General features: G+C 41.4%; 1 protein-coding gene across 2 annotated transcripts in view; it reads right to left on the bottom strand.

Moving 5' to 3' along the window:
* Positions 1–512: 512 nt before the first annotated feature.
* The window catches only part of ZCCHC14 (zinc finger CCHC-type containing 14), a 53,125-nt gene continuing 28,683 nt past the window's right edge, over positions 513–24,954 (bottom strand). Inside the window, exons 3-13 of one of the 2 annotated variants that reach the window (XM_074582750.1) lie at positions 14,963–15,036; positions 12,081–12,152; positions 11,761–11,870; positions 9,783–9,877; positions 9,633–9,687; positions 7,890–8,163; positions 6,465–6,556; positions 4,928–5,055; positions 4,387–4,527; positions 2,819–4,300; positions 513–1,524 (exon numbers count right to left, since the gene is read on the bottom strand). In XM_074582750.1, coding sequence (XP_074438851.1) covers positions 1,469–1,524; positions 2,819–4,300; positions 4,387–4,527; positions 4,928–5,055; positions 6,465–6,556; positions 7,890–8,163; positions 9,633–9,687; positions 9,783–9,877; positions 11,761–11,870; positions 12,081–12,152; positions 14,963–15,036 — 2,579 coding nt within the window. In that variant the 3' untranslated portion in view covers positions 513–1,468. Of the gene's footprint in view, positions 1,525–2,818; positions 4,301–4,386; positions 4,534–4,927; positions 5,056–6,464; positions 6,557–7,889; positions 8,164–9,632; positions 9,688–9,782; positions 9,878–11,760; positions 11,871–12,080; positions 12,153–14,962; positions 15,037–24,954 lie in introns of both variants that reach the window. The other variant, XM_074582751.1, reaches the window with a different exon arrangement.

The raw sequence follows: 24,954 nt of genomic DNA, 5'->3' as shown, positions 1-24,954 counted from the left end.
TCTAAACCGGTGTAAGAAATACCTCCAAGTGTAAACAAGGCTTCAGACTTTAAAGGTGTCTTCCAAATTACAATATGCAAATATCTCTCTGTCAGACATTTTTAAGGAGAAGGCCTCACCCATTTGACGCTGTCAAATTCCTCGGGTGAGCCATGAGGATTAGTATCTTCTTGCAACCAGACAGGACCAAACTGTTTCAAATTAGCAGTTCGAGATTTGTTTGGCTTCCTCTCAAGTCCTAATTTAGATTTGTCACCCACAAATTATGTACGCTAAGTAGTTAACACCAAAGCTAGTCATCTACAATCTATTGCAACGAAGGAGGCTGACGATAAATCCTTCAAAGTCTTGATAATAATGAAGTTTACTACCTTTTACATGTTTGACTTCTACCACGTCTGAATCCTGTAGCAAAAGCCTTGGGGTAGGAGTCAAAGGGTTTATTTTATATAAAGTAAAGCAAAAGCTTACAAACTCTGCTGCCAGAGTTGGTCTTTTTTTTTTTTTTTTTTAAAGGATGGTTTAAAATTCATTTACAAAAGCAGAATAATAAGGTTTCTGTGAAAGAGACCTATGTACAGTAACAGGACGTAAAGGTTTGTTTTGTGTATTACAGGAAAAGATCCTTGAAGCCTTTATGCCTCTGGAGTCTCTGGGACTTGGACCCTTGGACACTAAGTTTATTCCGCCGCTGGGAGCCCAGCACTATCTAGTAATCAGTGAGACAACGAAGCACAAGTTTGTTTCCGGAAGGAACCGAAACTGCCGTGTGTGTTCTTTTGGAAGGGAACGGAGAGACTGACTTAAGGTTTGTGTTGTGTCGTTAAGTCACGTAGCCTGCTGGTGCCAATTTTTAAAAGTTGGAACTTCTTTGCCTCTTGCACTGGTCTCAGAGTGACACCGTCTGCTAAAAGTGCAGAAAGCTTGAAGAGTTTTACATTCTTCTGTAGTGCAATCCTTAAAAATCCCAGAGATTAGTGCCTGATCACTTTTGAAAAAAAGTAGACATTTTACCTAGCCCAGGGGCGCCAAAGTCCTTCCGGCAAACGGCCGCTCCTACCTTCAGCCTCCAGCTTCCACTTCAGAATGTAGCTGCCCTGGAGTTTGACGTTTCACCTTAGAAAGTCCACATATGGCAACATTCTCCGGCAAAAAAAAAGTCCGTCGGTGGTCGTATTTGCAACAGAAAATGCAGCTGCCCAGCTCCACCATCCATCCAGCTCCAGCACGCATCGGGCCCGTGACACGCGGTCAGAAGTTCCAACAACAAGATCCAAGCTTGAATTTGGCAATCAAAAATGGGTTTGACGCACCCCTAAGCTAGATTTTCTACCTAGTCTAATAAAGTAAAGCACCTTTGGATTAAAAAATACATTAAGCTTAACAGCAACTGGACGTCTCAGTTTTGTAGTTCAATCTCCTTATATCTCCATGGCTTACAGTATTTTTCTCGCCAGATGATAAAACATCAGTCTGTGGAGTCGAGACTTTCAGAGGGAGGAGCGTATTTCAGCCTAAACGTACCTGGGGGAGAGGAAACGGAAGAATTAAGCAACGTCAACCTTTTCACACCCGTCACATCTCAGAACTTTCTGGAACAACCTTATGAGTTGTTCCGGTGAAGCTGCGGAAGAGGCTGACACGGACGGGCCCGCAGCTGGCGGAGGGGAAAAGCAAAGGCTAGTCTCACAGGGCAGAAGTCACCGGCTTAAATGGAGTTTTAGGGCTGGTAAAAAATTTGTTTGGGATAGTTTAAATGGAAATTTAATTAATGAAATGAAATAATGAAATTCAGCTTCAAAAGACAGCAGACTGAAGGTTCCGAATTCTCCGGATTAGGACCGACTAGACGGTCTCACTTCTTCCCCATTGACCACTATCAAAATATTATCCACAGAAACTCCACTAATTAATTACATTTTAGCACTACTGTAAATTGCTGCCTTAAAACCAGTCACGTGTTAATTTACAGTGGTCAAATACTTGAGACCTTGTCTGCACCGCATAAAAACACCTACGGACATATGCTACAGACAAGACACAATATAAAATACAAGATCTCAGTGCTGTTCGCTCCAGTCAAAAATTCCTATTTTTTTAAGCCCACGCTACACGCAAATTATCTCAACACAGTACGTCAACACAAATAAGAAAGAAAAATGGGATTAGAAGCTGCTCTCGGTAAAGTAACATTTCTCTCTCAGTTGTTTCCTGCCTGGAATTAAGGATTTTGACTCTCTCCTGGAGAAGCCCGTGCTGTGACCACGTAAGCAACACGCCCTACAAAGTAAGTACGGCAGCAAACACGGGACCTTCACAGGCATTTGAACAGTAATTCTTCCTTTAGGTTACTGTTTTGGGGAGGAAGGGAAAGGGATGTTCAGTTTGTAAACTTCCAGGAGAACTTGCAGTTACCACCAAAGACGACCTGGATGACAAGGTACAAGCGGCAAAACCAATTCCTCTGCAATCTGTCTGCAGAAGCTCCTTCTCTCCCTCCCTTCCTCCCTCTGTGCCAACTTCTCCCTGCTCCAGAAACCAGTGCAAGCCCTGCAGAGCACCCGGGGCTCACCCAGGGCCTTACCTGGGCCCCATCCTCGTGTTGGGTCTGCACAAAAATAAGTTTCAACTTTCGGAAACCCAGCTCAAACCCACCAGCTTTCAAGAACAAGATTTTTTTTTTTTTATGCAAGTCAGAAATTAAAAGATATGGTACTGCCATCAGAGTCCCTCCTGCCCTCGGGCCCGCAGCCATTCCCCTTGGCTAAGGGCAACGCTCTGCCACGTCCCGCGTCCGTCCCTCCACCTGCTTTTTTACCTTGTCGATTGAAATCCATCGGAGGCTGTTTGCAGTCCTGAGCTCTGTGACCACTGGCCCCGCAGTTGTAACAGGAGAGATTCCCATTTTTTTTGTGACTCGAACCATTGCTGTTTCCCATCATTCCCTGTGCCTGATACACCCCTGCTGTCCCTGCCATAAAGTTCTGCATTGGCGGTACCGCAAACGTCGACTGCCCAGTCATTACCGAGTCCGGTGCTAAACCGCTGTTGTAGGCGGTGTGGACGACGGGGAAAGTCGTGCTGCTGTTGTACTGCTGCGTGTTGATGTAGCCGTTACTACACAAAGGGTTGAAGGGCAGAAACGGAAAAGTAAACATTGAAGGTCCTGAAAACGGGTGCTGGAAATAGTTAGCGTAGCTGACGGTCATACCGCTCGAACCACAGTTCCCGCTGCACCCGCAGGAGCTGCACACCATGCACCCCGGCGGCTGCGGCTGCTGCTGCTGGTGGTGATGGTGGTGATGGTTCTGGTTTGGTACCGGGATGCTCCCTGCGGATCCGCCGCCACCGCCGCCGCTGCTGCTGCTGCTGCTACTGCTGCTACTGCTGCTGCTGTAGAAGTTGTTCTCGGCAACGGATGAGAGCGTGGGGCTGGAGCTGGGTGCGGGGCAGCTGGGCAAATTCGCCATGGTTGCAAATGACGTGGGGGGGTGGCTGCTGGAGGAGGCGGCGTTACTGTTGGCGCAGAAGCTGCCTTGCATTGGCGCCACTGGCACGCTGCTCATTGCAGAAAAGGCAACTTTGGTGTTGGCTGTGTACAGAGCAGTCCGGGGATTTATTATTGCAGGGGACACCGTTATTTGCATATTACTGGAGCAGGAAGTCTGTCCGGCAATGGCAGAATCAGTAGGAAGAGACGAAGACACCAGGAGTTTGATGGGTGGACGAGCCACGTGGAAGACTGTGCTGGATGTTACAGTGGCAGCAGTACTCGTTTCTACTATTAATCCTGGCTGCTGAGCTGTTTTTATCACTCTGTCCAGAGTCGAAGCATGTACGACTTTGGTTCGAGGACCAAAGTTAATAGTAGACGTGGGCGAGCTGTTCTCAGCAGCCCCTGACAGCACTTGCAAGGGCTGGTGGGGAGAAGATGCAGACATTACATCCACCACGGCATTTCCAAAGCTCTTTTCCATTTTTATGCTGCCCCTAGGTCCAGGAGAAACTTTATTTCTTTCTTCTAAAGATAAAAGTGAATGCATAGACGATGAAAGTAGCTTCATGTCTGCATTGCCGCGGTCTGATTTATGCACTGAATTTAGCATCCGAATGGGGGTGATATGAGTAGAGCCCGCTGACATCATTTGCATTGGCAGAGCGTGGTGGCTGGACGGATTGGAGCCTGCATCGTTTTGCACTGGTAAGACCTGAGCCGTGGGTCTGGCAGAGCTCGAAGTGAAGTGATTCAGTAACATCACCGGCTTCTCCTTTTCCGAACCGTCTAAGTGAATCTCTAAACCTAGGGACAGAAACATCTATAAATACAACTGCTTCACCAGACAAAGCCAGGCAACACAGGCACCCTCTTCGGTTGTTTCTGCTTACGTCTCTCGTTCTCCTCGGCGCTGTCCGAGCTCTCTTCCCGTGTCTGGATCCCCATGGGGCTGGAAGAAGAGCTGGAGTACTCGGAAGAGCTGCCCTCCCGGGGCAGTGGGTGGGCTGGCTGATCCACGTCCACTCGCAGCTCTGCAGGTAAAGGGTGTGTGAGCAATCAGGGAACGCAAACAGGAGCGGTAACCCCTACTCGACAGGAGCTAATTACAACTGTTTCATCACACCACCTATCATACAGCGATGCTCAAGATGTACAGAGATACGCATCGGCTAAGAAGCAGGAGTCTGGAGGCGTAACTAGTAACTAGCTGCAGCCATTCACGTGGAAGCCGCCAAGAGAAAACTACTTTTTATTGCGCTCCATATACACAGGAATCGGACTTTTTGATTGCCCCCTATTCAGCCGATGGCATTTTGGAAGATAAAGCTTATGACAGGTTGGTGAAAAAGCAGCACAAGAATGAGCTCGCTCCTGTGCCCGGACGTATTCAGCCCTGAGAGCACAGCAGCGTCCTCTGCTCCTCTTTCTTACCTGCAGCATGGTTGCCACGAATACTCTGGATAGGTCCTACGTGCGTAGTAGGGGGAACCCTCGCCACACCGCTGCTGGTAACTGAAGAAGGTGTTGTGGGGTTTAGGCACCGTTTCTCCGATTTTTCTCTAGAGGGTGATGGAAAAAGGTATGAAGAAGCAAAAACTGGCTAAAGCACAACAGATGAATCATTTCTGAATGAAACTGAAGCAGACAAAGCCCGCTAAATAAGCCACTAAAATGTTAGCTAATTTCAAATGGAAACATTTAGAAATGGCATCAATCTTGACCGTAGCTTCTTGCCAGCAGTTACATTTGGACTATTTGCCATCTGATTACAATGCTAATGCTCTTATTTGTACAAGGTAAAACATCACCAAATGCTGACTAAATTCCGTCACGCCTTACGTAAGCCTGTCCCAAACCTAGCCATGCACACCAAAACCAAAGAGAAGCCAAATGCAGTCCAAAGTTTTCATTTTGCAAACACGCTCTGGAAAAACTAAGACCGATGAAAAATACTGTCAAGGAGCTTTGATAAATGGGCATGGATTTGGAGTTTTTGATTGCTTTTTCAGTAACTGCAGTAGCTTCAGAATAAACATTTCCCTCTAAGTGGAGATACAAAAAATAGGACAATCTGTTGCGTCGTTTTCTCCAAAGGGCTATTAATATTACACCGAGCACTGCCCTTCTTTGTATCACCTTCACCACCTAAAGCTTTGGGCTTCCTGAGCCCAGGGTCACCTGCAACAGCCCTGATTTTCAGTGGTTTGTCCCCATACAAAGCTAGAAGTCCAGATCCTGTAGGGGTGTCATCTGGCAACCCGCACCCCAGCCCCGGCAGTCAGCAGAGGCCTGAGCGGCTGCCGCTGCCACCGCTTGGGTCACCGCGGGACACCAAGGAGGCTCTCGAAGTAGCTGTGCTCCATCTGCGCTGGCTGGAAGCCCAAAATATTGTCAGGTCTTAAGAAGAAAAAGTCCTGCTGGGCATCCTGCCTTTCCGTGTGCGCCACCTGAGCTCGCAAACCCTCCAGCTCAGTGGCTTGCTTGCCTGATTCCCTCCTACCCCATGAATCTCAGCGAGGTGGCAAACCCAAAATCTAAATCTACAATACCTATTACACAAGTTTAAAAAAAACCCAAAACCCTAAGCAACAGTATGTATCTTTTGTAAATTATTTTAAAAACGTCTCCCTCCTTAGAAGAGCTGTCCACGTGACAGGTGAAGACAGGCACGCATGTTACAACTGGGTTGCCATATACTTTTAAAAGGGAGTTCATAAATTCTTTACGTTTGATTAGCCTTAATCCTAAGGCTGCAATAAACCACTAAGTCCTAAATACTATCTAGTAAGCACCCGCTTCAAGAGCTTTTCAAAGTAACTGACACAAGTGCAGAGGAAGGGAGGTAAGCATTATCCGTATTTACAGGTGGGAATCCTGGTAGGTTCATGGTCTGGAAAGCGAAGAGCATTGTAAAACTTGCATGAAGTATCTTCTGAGCTTAAAAAGAGAGTTTTCCCCCATCACTTACTTCTCCAACTCTAGCTGGGTCTTGAGCTTCTTCTTTGCTCCCATGGTGAGGGATTCAAACTTATTCAGATCTTCCTCAGTAAGACTCAGAAACTTGTAAAGAAAAAACAGGTGCTTAGTTTGACAGCCTGAAACATTCTTATTTATATTTTCAGTAAAGATCAATTCTGAAAGGCAACTTTAGAGCCAGTTTTTAACATGTTAATTCAAAGAAACTCCCTACTCCAGCTTTAAACTATAGAATCGGCGTAGAATAAAAGTGTGGGGGACTGGCACGAAGGAACATCTGTAGATTAAATTTAATTAGGTGTGTGCTTATATTAACTATTCACAATAAAGATGAAGTAATTCCTCTACAAGTTAAAATAGAACTTTGTGCTATAAATGAGTTTAAGGATCTGTTTCTCTTAAAAAAAAAAAAATCACTCTGGTTTTCCTAGTTGTACAGAAATCAATGTGCAGTCATCTCATCAGTTTAATTGGAAAATATACTGCAAAATTGAATTTTATAGTGAAATACAGGCACAGAATATGAAAATCATATTTATGATAGAATGGAATAAAAATTAAAGGCAGCAAAGTGTGCACAGCAATACATGCTATTTTAAAACACACTACAGTACGTGCAGGTTTGCTACTTTATTAAAGAAAAAACCCACTATGTATTTCCTCTCACATAATGAAGAAAATCAAGCGAGAAGACTTGGGTAACAGATTATAATTAAATACATACACCATACTACAAGCAGCACAAAGCCACCCCAGTTTAGAACTGGCTCAACCTCAGCACTTAGTCCACTGGAGGGCGTTCAAGGCTAGGAGACAGTAAGAGGCCAGGCATTTTACAGACGGAGCTGAGGAAATGCTGTAAAAGTATTCTATTTAGATAAAATCCAGCACACGTAGGTATCATTTGTGACTCTTTCTATGCACGTACATAAGGGATTATTTTTCCACTGGAATTTCTGCAGACAATAAAAGCCTCACATTCACTTGCAGGTGTGTGCACACGCTAATGTTCACGTCCAAAATCTCCGTGAATCTAAGGATTACCAAATATTTTGGGAGGAAAATCAATCTAGAAGGAGAAATTTAAAAAAAATCACCAAATTTTCGTTCTCTACTGCACATCAAAGAGATGAGCGGGGAGCCAAAGCAGAGCTCCTGCGGATCTTCAAGCATTTGGTGAAGGATTCTGAAAGAGGCGGCAGCTGTCGAACAGCCCAGGCCCCGGACACAACACAGATGGAAAACAGGAAGAAGGTTTTCATTAAAGCCTTACTGCTTCAAGAGAGTGCAAACCTTCACGGCGTTTGCCAAGAACTTCTGCAGTTCTCAATACAAACGTTTGCAGCAGCCCTCTCCGCGCTAGAGAACATCAGGATAATTTAAAAGCTGCCTCCCTTTTCTAAACCTGCTGCCCTACCTTCTCCATCGTGAGCTGTTTGAAGACAGGATAGTATTTGTGCAACCGCAGTTTCCTGAGCCAGTCTAAGATCCCGTTTTGCTCCTGTGTCTGAGGGGTCTGTGCACTGGAAGACATTAACATGGGTGAAGAAGAGGTGTCCATCGGGGTGCGATAGGCCAGCGAGGAGCCAGTACCTCCCGCGTGGGAGCAATGGGGTAGTGCAACGGGAGCAGCAGCCGAGTGCTGAACGTGATTCTGAGAAGACTGAATGCCAGCCACTCCACATATAGGTCTGCAAAATAGTAACATCATTTGATTTAGCACGTTGAATTGGCGTCACCCAGAGTTCAGCTACTGCGGCCATACAAAGCCACTTCGTCCAGGATTTCTGGTAAAACCTGCACTGATTTGTACCCGTGCTGTTCAACAGCACAATAAAAACAGTGCAATTTATAGCAAATAGTAAGCCTTATCTTCAGCTTAAGCAGCGGTTTCCTTCCACAATCACAGATAATAGATGTTCTGCTACCTCTCTGTGATTAAGAGAAGGTTTAGAGAGAATGGGCGTGGTTCAGCTTTGCATTATTAAAAAGGCGCCCAAATATAATCCCGTGGATTTTTTTTTTTTTTTTTTTTTTAACACGTGGAAGTGGCAAAATAACCCACAATATCGGCTCCTTGGAGGGTTCTGGGTTGTGTTGGAGAAAATGAAAATCGCCTCTTAAGAGAATGAGTTCTGAGTTTGTTAAATCCTAACAAAAGGCAAGAGAATTTCTTTCCTTCTTTTCCCAGGGCTGACTTGTACCTCCCTTAGAAGAGGCTTCCTTCCTCCCTCTGAAAGGAAATCCCTGCTGTATAAGGAAACATTCAAACAGCTGTAGAGAGAAAAAACCCTTTCAGAGGTGCTGTAAGTCTCCCTTTGCCCACAAAGACTGGGGATGACCAGATCTGTGCCTACAATTTGGATGATCGTGATTCCTTTTAAGTATGTGATTGAGACCATTACGACCCATGCATTAAGCAGCAGATCACAGAGAAATCAGCCATCGCTGCAGCTCAACGGTTTGAACTGTTGATGCCAATTAGTAGTTACAGCTTTAAACATTTTGAGAAACGCTGCTTAGAATGTGCGTTCACGGGTTTTACAGCCAGCAGGAACACCGCAATCGTCTGATCTCGTCTCCCACGTAACCTGGTCAAAAGGTTTCCCAAATTCTTCCCTCAACATACAAATTTCTTAGGATAAGAGAGCCGCTGATGATTTCATAACCGCCAATGACAAGAGAGTCTGTCACAATTGTCGAAAGTTTGGTCCAATGGCAGTTACATTTTATATCCTTTACATTTTTGAAGCTGAAGCTCAATTCTACCTTCCATTTCCAGTAATTATCTCATGTTATATTTCGACTTGCAAACACTCTGTTACCTAAGTTTTGTTGTCTTTGAGATCAACTCACTGCAAAACTTTTCTTCAAGCAATTACCCACGCTGAGCTCCTGCAGTTATTATTATGTGTTTTTTTAAGGCATTTCAAGAATAAACAAATGACAACACTAGGAACGCTAGTACCTTACACCAATATTCTCATCATTTGTCTGTTTTGGGCAGACCACACACTAAGGCTAGAATTTCTTAAAATCTTCCACAGATGAATATGAAAGCGTAGACTCAAATAAATTCCCAAGGGGACACAGATAATTAGCGATGTAATGGGTTTTTACAACTAAACAGAACAAACATTAAAAAAAAGAAATATTTCACCTTCCAGATGTTCCCAGCGTAGTTCCCACTTTATAAAGAGAAGGGTTGCCAGGATCTAAAAACAGGGAAGAGAAGTTACAAATGGCATCGGTTTATGAAACATGGATCAGTACAAAAAAAAATTCGTGTATAAACTTCATTTAAACTTACTTGAACTCTGAAGTTGCTGTGAAGGAGATGAAGTGCTGAAGAACTTTCTAACGTGGTCATTTTTCACCACATGGGAAGGTAACGGTGCCAAATACCTGCATGTTCATCAAAAGCAAACAAACCCCCCCGTTTCGTTATATCTGATTTGCAGCTGCCTATGCAATCATGACTGTAGACTGCACGTGAAATTTGGAAATTGAATTTGGAAATTGACTTTTGAAACTAAAACATAAAAGACCTTTCAACTTAATAACAGCAGGCAAATCTGATGCAAAGTAGACTTGAAACGCACCGATATTCTTATCCTTAATCTACTTAAACACGTGTTACCGTTGTGTTGCTTTCACTCTGTTTAGTGTTTCAGTAAAGATGCTTATTTTAGGAACACTGAACACTTGTAAGGCAGAACATGTTCAAAGATAAACTTGAAAATTTCCTTTCAAATTCATGAACCTGAAAACCATAAAATATAGATATATCTGTTATTTAATTTTCTCCTCTTCGAGATAAACAGCAGATGCAGAGTCTGGCAGTGTAGGGAAAAAGGCTGTAGAACTTACGTCACATTTTCCCTGGGATTGCTGTGCCTCTTTAGGGCGAAAAAATGGCAATTTCCTAAAACTTTGCAATGTATAAAGTGTGTTCTATCAACATGACTAGACTTCCTGTTGTTATGCAAACTTGACGGCCTTTTGCCAAATCTGAAAAGGTATAAGAAGTTGTTTAAAAAAGAGAGCATTTTGATCGTATCTTTGTATTTGTCATTTTCAAAAAGTCTCTGAGCAAAAAATAATTCAACTGTACACACACACGAATGTGCTTGCCACCTTGAAAAATCACGGTTCGTTTCTGCATTTTTCAAATACGCAGCATTTAACGGAACTGCTTCTTTCTCCGCTCCAAAGATACAACCGTTGCTGCGTAAACGCAGATTGCTGCTCTATTAACCTAGATTTGTAGAGACTGTTGCTAGCTAAACAGCGGCAACACGCATCCTCTCTCACCCGCCCTAATCCTCCTCAATAGGCTGCGATCCTCAAAGCGCAGAAGGAACCGTTTGAAATGTTAACGCTGTTTGCCATGAAAAATAATCTAGGCACGCACCTGCTGGCTCTGACTATGGAAAAACAATATCCGCCGTGGCTCTGCCGACGGGGGACAAAAGTCTGTCTTGACTTAGGGAAAATAGGTGTTTAGCCGAAGCCCTAACGAAAGTTGATTAGTATTTTAAAATATCATGTAATACTTTGCATAGATACAGATGGTAGTAGCTGAAAATAATTTAGGTCCCTCAAATTTTCCTAGCAAAGCTATTTGAGTGTTTAGAAAGAGAGAACTGATGTGACCTGCCACAGGTGACGACTTTTTAAATGGTGTTTTAGATTAGATAATGTCCAGGTGAATTGTGATAACGTGAGGAGGTACTATCTAAGGCTTCAAAAATTGCTTAGCTGTTAATGGCATCCAAAAATTTAATGGCTATACCATACACGTACATACCTACCTTTTTTAAAATAAAGTAAAATAAACACCATGACAACCTAAAGCAACAGAGATAATAAAAAAAACAATCCCCACAGCCCATCCCTCAATACAGAAGGGTAATTATTCAGGCAACTATTTTTTCCTGAGTTTTGGGGTTTTTTTTTAAAAGCAGTTTTGGCTATTTTGCAAGTTTCTGCAAAGCCAATGATCCTCTATTTGTTTTTAACAAGAATGAGGAAATGTCAGTTCTCCAGGAAGCTTAATACAGAATATTATTACCATCTGTATTTCTGGAGAAAGAGTTCCTGAAAAATTCCTATGCACTGGAATTATCAGAACATCAAGAAATAATGCTTAGGATCAGGCTCTAATTTCTTGAAAGTAATTTAGAATACGAACATAATATTTCTATTCCCTGTTTCTTTCTTCCACTTGCTGAAAAAAGCCAAGCGACAAGATAAAAAACCCACCGCAACAAAAAACCTCAGCATACCTAAGGTCCGATTCCAGGTCCATGTGGTTCCGTTCTAAGTAAAATGAATCTGGACCAGCTAGGCAAGGAATGAATTTCTCCAAGTTTTCTTCTGGATACAGCTGAGATAGCTAAAGGTGGAGGGTATTACAAACAACAGGTGAAAAGAAGACTTGTTACTCACGTGAGATTCAAGGCACAGCAATTTAAAAGTCAAACATTTTATGAAATTCAATCTGTCTGTATTATCCCGGTACATTTTGTAAAATGTCATTAAACAAAATTACAGGCAGGGACAAAACATGGCTCCATTTTCAAAGTATTTTTCATATCGCCTTTACCTTTGAAATGAATTCAGTCACTTCAGTGGAAGATTTGGTTACCATCGTCACCGAAGAATCAGACCACAGGACCTTAGGAAGTAAAAAGTATTCAGTTTAGTAAGTAATAGTCAGGGATTTAAGTTTGGTTCCAAAAGATCAATCATAGGTATCAAATATCCCCCACAGACTGCGAGGAAGTTTGTAACGTGTGACATCAATAAGGAAAAACTTTTTTTGTGCACAAGTAACTATTACTCAGTCCTCCCTCGTTGCCCAGTTCTTGCTGTTATTATACTTAACGACTATTCTGAATGCTTAAAAAAGCACTTCATAGTTTACACAGCCCTTGCACACTGCAGACATCCAGTATTAAGAAACAGACTACTAAGTCATGGAAATTTTTTATTATTATTATTGTTAAAGAAAACAGCTGGTTTGTAGACTCTGATGTACAATATGAACCGCTCGCCACAGCACAACAGTGCCTATTTATAATTAATCAACTCCATACGCCACGCAGAGTTGAAGATGGCAGCAAATCGCCCCGCTGCAAAAAAAGGCAAAACCTGGGAAAGGAAACCTGCAGCTCCTGCTCTAGCTTCGCTCTTTAGACACCATCTTGTGCATGCCCCAGAAACGGGAAAGAGCTCGGTATCTCTTCCCATACGCTTTCTGCATTAAGTCATTGCATTCTTAGATGCAGAGGCATTTATTGGTTGGTAGATGATTAGTTTAACTGAGCCAAAAGTCAGGCTTTCTTGGCACGAAGAATATCAGGACGAGACCGGCCAACAATAAGTCCCTTCAGACTTAAGATTTCTACTCGAGGCGTTTGAAGGCCCATGGATCTCGAGGCGTTTGAAGGCCCATGGATCTTCAGCAGCTCTACAGGGGAAGAAGCTGGGTTGATGTGGTTAAGGATCAGGAGGCCATCTTCTCACATGACACCAGTTTCAATGACAACTGAAAACATACACAAAGTTTTTCCAGCCATCAGAATGCTGCCAAAAAGACTGGTGAGAGAAGAGTATTTCAAAATATATTACATAATGGAGGAATTTCCTCTCTGCAGAGCCGTTACACAAAAAGTAAGGGGGGGGAGGGGAAGAAGAAAGAAAACTGTTTCTGGTTTTACAAAGCCTGTGGGGCTTTTTGTTTGTTTTTTAAAGTTTGTGATAAGTTAACACTTCTTTAAATTCGGGAGAAACTTCAGAAAATATAGGAGAAGTTTCTCTTTCTTTCTAGCTTTGTAATAACCCAACGTTTGTTACGACTTATATTTTGCTAACTCGTTGTAATTTTCAATACTTATAAAACAATAATGTGAACTGTAAATGCAGGGAACAATAGCATTGCCAAGCGATGCCGAAAACACTAAACTGCTCTATCTATTGACCTTCTATTCCCAAGCTCCCAAACAAAACATTTAAGGGTTGGGTTTCTAACCCAGCAAACAGCAATTTATTAGCTCAGCTAAACTATGTACTGTTCGTTCAGTTACAAGCTGTCAAGCGAAATACTGGTAAAAGCAATTTCTGGTATTTATAGAAAAATTTATAATTGGAAAAGATGTTTCACAAGATGTAAGTGGAGTCTAGACAACTGCGTACTTCAGAAAGTTTTTTAAAACCCCTTGAAAAAATCTCTTCTAATATTGATGACATTTGGAACAACCACGGGATTCAGAAAATTCAGAACGTTACCCATGAATCAAGTCATGCAGGGGTTAAAGCTCTCAGCATCACAAGAAGATGCTGAACTGACACTTGGGTGGGAGTTTTAAAGAAAAACCTTTTTTTTTTGGGTAAAAGTTGTAGGTAATTGAAATTCTACTGTCCATTTTCTTTCGGGTTCTCCTTTTCTCACCAACTGTTTGGCTCCGTTGCCTCATTAAGCAAACCAAAGACATTTTCTGGGCTTTGCATTCTAAATTTTGGAATACGTCGTTCCAACTAGATGGGAGAATAGCCGTTTGTCATTCTTTCTCGCCAGCACCCAGAATCCAGGCTCCGCTGTTAACAGAAGGCTTCACAGAATGAAGTCATCCCTCCAGAGAAATGGCGAGCAATGACTGAACCTCCAAAAGCTGCGTAAAAACTGAGGGGGGGGGGAAGCCACTTCTCCTACCAGCTTGTGGCTAACCAATTTCATTCCAAAGAAACTATTTTCATTTCCAGTTTGAATTTGTCTGGCTTTATTTTTCAGACAATGGTTCCTCTTGTGCCTTTTTCTGCTAGATTAAGTCCCCCTTTACCAAAAAACATGATCTTCCCTTTGAAAATGCTTTTATATGACAATCAAAGTCATCTTTCGGTCAAGTTCTTTAAGCCTCTCGCTACATGGCATTTTGCTCAAGCCTTGAATAATTTCCATAGTTATTTTCCGTGCTCTTTAACACCCCCTTTAAAACCAGTAACGCCTGAAGCATACACCGCACTCTCACACTCCCCTCAGCGCCGAATGCAAAGGTAAATGACCGTCCTATCTCTTTTCCCATACGGGCAGCACTGCCCTAGGAGCCTAAATTCTCTTCTTTGTCCAGATGAAGATTTAAATTCCTTCTAGCTTCTGCACTCCAGCATGTTGATATCCATTCTGTAAGCGTGGCATGGTATTTTCCCCTAAATATATATTTTGTCACAATCTTCTGCATTAGAGTGAATATTTTTATTTTGCCTGTGTCCCGTACTGCGTCATCCACAACTACTCACCAACAGCAATTTCTGATTACTTCCAAATCATTGATTAAAAAATATGACTACCATCTATCCCCGAGGAGCTCCACTAGACCAGTTTCTGGGATCTAAAAATAAGGTTTGAAAACGTAACTCCTCCTTAAGTATTATCCTCCCTTCTTTCATAGTAAAAAAACCACCACCAAACCGTCCACCAAGACTTACCTCAAAGGAATATTCAACATTTCTTTCATTTTTCTTGTGTGCCAGTCCCTTTAATTCCACTTTTTCAACAGTCACTATGAGGAAACAAAGAGATAAGAATGATGAGGAGGATATTCTTACACACGTGCAAAAGTGATGACTCTTGGGTAGCGCCAGGACTTGCCTCGCTGGGCGGATGGGAAGGTTGTACCACTGCTCCGTGCCGCTTTCATTTCTAGCCTGCCACTTAGCACCCAAACAATACACTACCTGCAAAATTCTTCATTTCGTCATGGCCTTATTGTACCACTCATCGGCGTAGTACGAGAAGGCTACACAAACACGCATGGATTTATCTTAATAACATCAAGAAGCAAATAGCATCCCTCCAAGGGAAAACTGGCACACAGAGAAACAAAGATGGGAGAAAGTCAACATGTTTTCAGGGGCTTATTTTGCAAGGAGGTTAGTGTGTTATTATTGCTGCGTTGACATCATGACTCCTCCTTGACTGCAGTTTCATAGAAAATTTCAGCCTCAATTACTGCAATTTGAGTAAGTTGTCAGTAAAAACAGGATCTTACTGTGGAAAGGGTTGAATAACAGTACAGGTCACTGCTTCCATCTCCACGTACGACATACAGCCTTTAAAGACATGATCTTAAGCATCAGATTTTTTATATGCTACGTTCTTGGAGACTCTCATTTCCCAATACACACGGATCAGAAATTCCACCATGTTAAACTTTATGAAGATTACTTTACTGACTTCCTATGTATCTTGCAAATTTCTCCTGCCTTTTGATGGCGCGCACGGTGATACACACGCAGAATTCTTCTTACAAAAAGCTAATTTACATTGCCTTAAAAATTCAAAGGCAATTATACTAAAACAAAGTCACTAGACTTTCCACCTCCAAGCTACAGGTGCTTGAAGGGATGCTTGCGGTGTATATTGTGTTTTCACGTAGAGGTTCTAACAAGGAAAACCCAGAGTCCCACCATCTTATTGTGTCCTGTTCGTTTCAAAATGTTCCAACCTAGGTCTTGGCTGTTTTAAAGACCTCCTCTCTGAGTCTTATTTATTTGCAGGCGAAATTGTTAGACTGGCAAGTTTTAAATAGATCTACAGGTGTTCGTGCCTGTCTTTAAAATACAGAATTAACATTCCTTTTATAATCATCTCAACCGTTCCTTCTCCATGTAATTCCCAATTACAATAACATAAATCCCTGAGCTTATGAATAATGTCAGTTCATTACTTACTACTTTCTCCTGTGTATTATGCTTTTTGTAGAGACTTGCTCCTTTTAAAGTTTTCAGTGGCTTCCTCTCATGCTTCTGAAATGATTTTACAGTACTACCGCGCTGTTACGCCGCATGCTGAGCACCGCGGGAACACATCTTCTGCATGCCAGATATTCATGAGCTATCCAGACAGTAGGTAGTGGCACGAAGATTTAAACACGCACATGGTTCGGGGGTTTTCTTGCCATTCTAAGAAAAATCTAGCTCAGTACACTTATTTAAGAGAATTCAGGGCACCCTTAATTGTTAAAATACACTGAATATTGATTGGAATTATACGTACTTCAGAATTATAATTAGAAAGAACTTGTAAAGTGGGTATTGAGAAGAGATATCACCATACTGTTGGTGAAACAGCTGAAGGATGAGCAAATAACATGTAGAAAGCCTCGTGTCAACTGCTGCAACATCTGTTTGTGGAGCAGGACAAAGAAAGCCAGAAAGACACAGTAAGTGCTACTTAACATTTGTCGTTTATAGCAAATCCAACATCACTTAACTGAAACTGTTCTTACCATTGGCATTTCTACAGTATTCAAATATCACCTCTTCCGTCTAGTCATTATTCATCTACAGTCATTCAAGCAACATAGGATCACCCATCAACGGAAAATAAAGCTGCTTCTGTTTTACTGTGTAGGTTAATAACAAACTTCAAATCACCGTGTGGATTCTGTTGTGCTGACAGTTGCATGACCCTTTTGATGCCAAAGTTCTGGGCTGAACTTGTCCAGTTAATTTAATCTGCCGCAGTGGATTTATCCTCTGGAAAATGACTGCAATTAGCGGAGTGAACCATTAGGTAGGTATTTCTGCACTGACTGCAGCGATCCTAAACTGACTCCTGTAAGATTAGGTCTGGTCTAGAGCATGAAATATAGTTCATTGTGCAGCAGCAATATGCTTCTGGGGCCAATTGACTGGATAATTTCTAACGTTATACAAAGTGCTCCAGTAATTTCTTCCCAACTAGCTAATACCGTGAAAAATATCATCCACCTAAAAAATTCTACAGTTCCTGTTGAATTTGTCAAGCTGTATGTTTTTGTTATGTGGCTTCTCACATACTCTTCGTATTAGTTAACTTGTCATTGATTTTATTAAAATAGCCTTCCAGAAACCTACCGTGAAGCTTAACTTTACTCAGAGCAAGCAATCATACAAAACTCAGGAAGAAAAAGGTGCCACCTACCAAGCAGGAGCAAGTGTATATTAAATTTGATGTCCAACAAATTATAAAGTAAAAAAAAAAAACAGATTTTTTTTTTAACCATATTTAACTTTCAAAAACATGGCAAATTGCTCAAAGAGCTGACTTTACCCAATATCGCAATAAATGATTCCACTACCAGAAAAACCTTTGTACGGAATTAAGGTCACTTGATACTGTTGTCTTTTCAGGATGCTGAATTCAGCAGAACTCAAGCTTCCCAAACCAGGGGATAAAAAAAAGAAAAGTTAATGTTTCTAATTCGTGAGATAACCAGAGCAAGTATATTTGCACTACTTTAAATCTGAGCTTTAGGTCTGGAACTCATCCACAAGTAGTCCAGCTACGCTCTCCCCATCAGGCTTTGTTGTTGTGAATGGGGCAGGGCCCCGAGCAGAGCAGCCTGGCAGGGTATCAGTCACGATACGAGATCTCAGAGACATATCTTTCTGCCTGCTCCTCTTCCAGCGCTTCCCTGGAAAACAATCCAAGAAAAGCCTTTGTGTGCGTATGTGTACATGCTGCCCTCACTGCTAGGCTTTCTAAGCTCCATTGGAAGAGGGGCACAGGAGACTTTGTTATGAGATTTATCCATAATTACCTGGGAAGTTAAGGCAGGTAAGTGAAACAGCGGGATAAGATCACAAATGACATATGGAAGTGGTACAAAAATACAAAGGAGGTTTGTGGAACTTTAGTGCTGCAGGAGAGGCTCCCATCGAGGCTGTGGCACCCTCTGTATGACAACTATCCTGGGGGACCATCCAGAAAAGGGCAGAGTACCAGGACATAGAATCATAGAATGGTTAGAGTTCAAAAGGACCTTAACGATCATCTATTTCCAAGCCCCCTGCCCTGGGCAGGGACACCTCCCACTAGACCAGGTTGCTCAAAGCCCCGTCCAACCAGGTAAAACAGATCCAGCGAGTTTGAAGAAATTTTATTGAGTTCTATTTTCTTATTCTAGCCTGGGATTTTTATCCATTTGGCTGGTATTAGTGCATTTGTCATCTCATCAGTTGAGTATTTCTGTGAATGCACAGACAACACCTTTCCTCTCCTCATGACCAGGTATCGAACCCTCTGGCTTCTCAATGTCGGACACTGACCAGCCTTTCCCTCTGAAAGCACCACATCTTGGACCTTCTCCTAAAGTGCCAGCAGCTATATTAGGTGAAAGACCAATTCAAATGCTTTAGGATTAGTCAAGGTAAAACATGCAGCAGATGTGGGCAAGTGCAGAAAAGACATCGTTTTTGGAAGCCACCTTAATATCCCATTGTAGGTTGTGTTTTCTATAACTCCCTTTTTCCCCCCCCAACTTCTGGATCAAACCACTGTTAACCAGTAAAAGGATTAGACAGATTAAAGTCTCAATCCACAGTGAGAATTTCTGTGCTCCATCTGAAAAAGTAAAGAATTCAAGATAATCACAAGTGTTGATTGAAGGCTAGCCCCTTTTAATAGCATCCAGTATTTCAGCACTAGCACCAGCACTCTAGAATTAAACCAGCCATCCATTCCACCAGTTGTACTGTGAAAGTCAATATAATTGGTACCAGTGTTTTTCCTTTGATTTCATGAATGGCTTTATACAGCGCTTTCTTTTAAGCGGTTTTCTTTACCAAAAGAAAATATACATGAGTCTAGAGCTTTTTTTTGTGCAACACTAGATGAAAACTACAAATAAGACTGCAAGCCAGGAGCACATCACAAGAGCTGAGCAATTGGGTTAAACTGAATGACATTGAAACTACCAGGAAAAATTTATTTACCACACAGTCTGAAAGAGTAATTTCTACTCCATACCCAGCAAGTTATTTCCATGCTACATCCCATGCAAACTGATTTAGTAAAAAGGAAAATATTGTTCTCCAGCATTCGGGTGGTAAATGACTGGGTTGAACCTGTGCAGCTCTTGAGACATGGTACTTAACAAAAAAGCAGAAACACTACAATTTATTTTTAAGCAGGAAAAAAATCCTAAGTAAAATACTTTAGTTTGTGTTACACAAATACATAATCATAATTGATGCTTCTGGATTTAAGGATTTATTAGTTTTTATTCATGAAGTTGTGCCTTCATGGAAATACACACTCAAACACAGCAATTGAATTTTTGCTGAAAAGGTCTAACTAACAAAAAGGAACTAATAAAATAGTTTCCACATCCTTGTTTACATAGAAGTGGGAACCAAAAATGCAACACCAAGACTTTCACATGCCATCTCCTCTTGTTTTGCTAAAAGAAATACTTCAAAAGCGACATTACTCAATTACTGCTGTCCATTAGCCATCAGAAGGTAACCCCAAGAGACTGCACAAGAACTGGAAACAAAACCCCACAAAGTCTCCCCACTCAGCCCCCAAACCCACCAGTATTTATATTCCCATACATACCAGCAAAAGTCAGGGAAACCAGGAGAAATTTTATTTGCTAGTTTCAAAGCACAGTTATGGCAACAAAGCACATGAAATTACAGTTTGGTGGTTGGTTTTATTTTGGTTTGTGGTGGGTTTTTTTTTGGTTTTTTGTTTGTTTGTTTTGTTGTGTTTTTTTTTTTTAAAAAAACAAAGATCAACTGAACTGAAGCTGAGAAATGGTTTATAGGTATCATCCTAAGAGGGTTTTTGCCTGTTTTTCAGAAAGCTTCCTGCTTTCAGCTTTTTATCTAGGTTATGATGGAGAATGAAAAAAATTTCTAAGAAACACTCTTCTTACCAGCAAATGCATTAATCCTCTTCTACCACAAACATACTAAGTTTTCTGATCAACTAAATTTATTTTATTTCCCTAGCCTCCTACTTCCTGAAACTTAAATAATTCATTAACTGGAATACTGGAGGCCTGAAGAAAACTTGCAGAACCAAATATTAGTTTTTCAAAGCACATACAGAAATGGTTGGCCGGAGTCTGTAAGATGAGCAGATTAGTGAGAACTGAGATCTCCGTCAGTCGGGTATTGATCAGCATCTTTCAGGTTGCCGAGAGCTTGGCGTCAACGCTATGTCCCTGGACCTCAAATCAAGTCAATCTCATGCTTATTTACTAGAATTCCTTTCAACAAATCAGAGAACTACAACATAACTTGTAAGGGTTTTGGCATTAAAGCCAAAACAGAGCTGGCACTGTTGATGTGTCCCTGAGACTTCTTCTCTGAAGAAGTCTTCTTCTCAGGAAGAGCGTCCCCAAGGCCCCATTTCATCAAAGGCTCAGGCGAACTTTCAAACTTGGACCCAACAGGCTCTGAATCACTAAATACTAAGAGGATGACACAGAAAGCATTCAACTTGAACTTTGCTCTATTCGACAGCCAGCAAAAGCACACCCTGCATTGTTTCATGACACATTAACTCACACGCAAACTACTCCTTTTAAGAGAAACCCAACCTGCATCAAAATATTGATGGGCCAGAGTCCAAGTAATGCAACAACAAGCGATGCTCGCTGGTATGTAATGCTTGTACTTACAGAAACTGTGCTTCTGGGGAGGGAAAGAACATGACAAGGCAGGACGTAGATTATATTCTTAAAATGTAAGTGTATCAACCTATTTAAAAGTATCAGAGGTAAATTTAACTTAAATGCCAAGTGTCTGTCACTCAGCTATGAGCTTGTCTGTCTATAGCAATACTAGAGGGGGAAAATGCTTCCACTCGAGAGCATCATGAACTATGTTTAGATTATTTCCTTGTTGTGAGGGGAAAACAGGTAAGGAAATAAGTGTTTCTTCTTGAAAATGATGTTATTTTACTTTTTAGAAAAAATCAAATATAGGAAAGGATGAAGCAAGTCTCTCTACAGTTTACTACATTGAGTTGTCACGTAAGAATGACCTTTTATTATTATATTAGTAGTGAAGAGAAATGATATCTTATTCTCAGAACTCTCCAGACACAGCAGGGTAATTTATTAAGATATTAACCTGTTTTCACATAATGCAGTGGTTATGGATTGAGAAAATATCGTGTGAAGAGGCATAATTGTGACAAAACCTTTATGCAAATATAAACCTGCTGCTTGCTAAGAAATATTTAAATTGAACCATAAGTTATACAGCATTTACCTCCCCATTCCATGAAGCCTGACCCATCCAGGAATTAAAGCCTGTGTTCCAGGGAGAAGACTACTATATTTGCAGTATCTTTGGAACTTCGCAATGACCACGGCAATACAAAAGTCATTGAAATGCTCTTGAAAAGAAGTCACACATTCACTTGAGACTCCAAATGGAGCAGTCCTTTTCTGATTACCAAGTTCTTTAAACCAAGTATCCTGCAGGAAGTAATTCTGCCTGGCTAACACAAATTCCGGAGACAGGACTAATTACCATCACAGCTTTCATTTAGAAAAACAAAGGAGGGAAAATTTAGCATTCTCCTCCATTCCTGGGACTGAAGCTGATGAAGCACGGTCTGTCATCGTACACGACCCAAGAACTACTGGCCAGCAGTTACTGAGCACATTGTACCACTCACTGCTCCCCGCGTTTCCACTTTTTGGCCTTTACTTCTCCTACGATGAACAGTTTGTGGTTCCTTAGAAGTCAATGCTAAGTCAATCTTTTCCTCTTCATAAGACAGATGGTCTTGTGGAGAAAAAGGCAGAAAACGGAACTCAAGATTAAAGTACACTCCAGTGTTGGACTTGTTAGGACTCAATTCAGCCTTGTAATAGGGTCCACCATCCTGTTTTCTGCTGGTATCTCTTAAGACTAAAAGTAGAAGAGCAGACAGCAGCTTTTCCATGGCGTCTGCTTAAAAAGGAAGCTACAGCTAGGAAAAAACTCATAACCAAACAGAACAGTTTTACTAGCTTGCAAGAAAGTCTTCTGGCTGGCTGTTGCCTCTACAAAAACCCAGAGGAAGACACTGGAAATTAAAGCTTCATGGGCATAATGAAAAGTTTCTGTTAGCAGCAACATTAGAAGAAGAAACGCTCTTAGAACTGTCATTTTTCTTTGTAAGAAATAAAGAGTTCTTCCAATTCAGAGAATATTTAATCTTAAGAACAACACATACTTATAACATGAGTTTAAGTAACAAGTTAATCCTCCTTTAAATTAAAAGCCAGACTGAAGACTATGAACCGCGGTATTCCACAGGAAATAAATACGCAGCTTTTTTAAAAAAAAAAATCGAGGACATTGGCTTACTCTTGGCAGCACATAGGAAGCAATAATACGCTGGGATTCTATTGCTCGCCCCCAATCAAACTAGTAGTTTTCATGTTCCTGCTATTTCCTCAGTTTGGTTTATTTAACTCATCAAATAAGTGACCTTATTTCTCTAGAAGAGACAGATATTTTAAAAGTATCTATATATCTTAGCTTCTAAGATTTTTAATTGAATTCATACATTGTTTTGAGTAATACTGAATGATACTGTCAGCACTTCAGCCAACCGCAAAAGCCAATCAACCTAAAGAGTGGTTTCGTAACTTCACTGGATTCGAAAGCTTAAATAAAACAAAAAGCTGGCTGTACTGCAGGCTGGAGAAGACTCCCATCTGGACAGGAAGATGTAAAACCCAGAAGAATCAGCCAGCTGCTTTCAAAATCAAGATACAGCTTCAAACAATAATTTGAAGGTTTTTCTTACCAAACACTTGAGGCCAAGAGCACTAACTTTTGCACTGCTGCCGCTGAACTGCCTGCCATTGCCACTGAATAGACAACTGCCTTACAAGTTGCCTTTTTTCTTTTCTAATGCCAGAAAAAGCTTTTACAGAATAAATTACCCAGAAGGGGCTGCTGTATTGGACGTATTTGTGTATCAGCTCCACTGCCTTACTAAATCTGAGCACCAACATATGTCGCTAAACAGGTGCTGTGCCTTGAAACATATTCTTAACCAAGGATATGCTGTTGAAATATATATAATAATGCTCTGGGCAGAAATAGAGCTATGACACAGCCAAGAAAGGCTGCAAGAGTTTGACATTAGTTAGGGACAACTGAGCAACAGGTAAACAGAATCCTCAATTCAGTTTTGATTAAGCAGCTCTAATCAAGCAGAGATGTATCTCTTCATAACATCAGGCAGAACGCATCCAAAAAGGAATCCTGAACTATGTTTTTTAATACCATGGAAACACTTCGGCATTTTCAGGCACGATTTTAGGTAAACACTTGCAACTCTGAAGGCTTAAAGGTATCCAACAACAAATTCAGAGACACTAGTCACCGTGTTTGAGATTAAGCATGTGCTCCGATTTTGTTGCTTGGGGGCTGGGAAATGCTTGTTTTTTAAAGCACTTTAAAATTCAATTTGTAAAATATATTCACTGCCTAATTCCCCAAGCTGGTTAATTCTACATGTAACTGCATCTAATTAACTATTTTCATACAACTGAGAAAAGCATGTGTAAGTTATGAATGCAGCTGTGTTATTAATTTTCTTAGAAATCCGGCCCAATGACTCATCTTCCGTCTCCGATTTAACAAGAGTAGACTTCTCGGAGGAATGAGCAGCTCATTTTGAAAAGTACTCCTGCAAAAGTGACCATAAGCCCAAACCCTCAGTTTGAAGGCAGCTTCAGTAACCACTAACATACATTTTTATACAGGCAATTAAAATCAGCAGGCTACCCATATCTAATTACACAGCCCATGCTAGTAAAAATATCTCTGCAATCAAGAGAGGTGTTCAGATTTGTATATAAATACTTTAACTTACTGGGTAAGTAACATGCAGTTGTGTCTTTAGTCTAGTTTTATCTCATCAAGTGATTATTTTATTTACTGTTCTTAGATCACTTTTAAACAAAATCTTGGCTTTGTTTCCTATTTTTAAGAGAGGGTTAGCTCATCCTAGAGAAGGCTTATGCTCGCCTGGAAAGGATTTCCTCTGGCAGCTAATTCACTGAACCCCCGCAAACCCAAGGCGAGCCAGATTATTAGTTCTAATCTGAATATATTCACCTACGAAACTAAAAATGCAAAGTCAGTTTTTCATGGAAAACACTCTTGGTAGCGTAGGTCCTTTCCATAATCACTGTTTTTATGCTAAAATGCACCCAACCCCAGAAAGCCCAGGCCTCACTAAATCCCACACACCACCAGAGGAAACAAATCCAAATCAGCTGAAGCCTTTGAAGTTCCTGTGCCTGCATGGAACAGACACTTCCCCGAGCTTCGGAAGAGAATACAAACCTCGCCAATGAACCCTGAAAGGAAACCAGATGGGGAGGGAAAACATGACACACTCAGGTATAGTCACCACAGCTGGGAATCCGAGCTGGCGCTTGCTTTGAAGTTTTGAGCAATATCCTAAATACAGATGGACAAATTTGAGCCTCACGCCAACACACCAACCCCCCCCCAGTGAAATAATGCAAGATGCCACCTTTGAGTGCAGTCTGAACAACAAACCACCTTTTTTTTTTGGAGGTGTGAGGAAAACAGGCACTGAGTTAAGGTTACCTGCTACCCATTAGTTTTTTCCTCATCACACAAGATTTTATTCAAGTCCTCTGGGTTCTATTTAGATAACC

The sequence above is a fragment of the Larus michahellis genome, chromosome 4 (assembly GCF_964199755.1).
Source record: "Larus michahellis chromosome 4, bLarMic1.1, whole genome shotgun sequence".
NCBI lineage: Eukaryota > Metazoa > Chordata > Aves > Charadriiformes > Laridae > Larus > Larus michahellis.
Note: the sequence above shows the minus strand (reverse complement) of the source record. Positions and strands in the feature narration are given on the sequence as shown.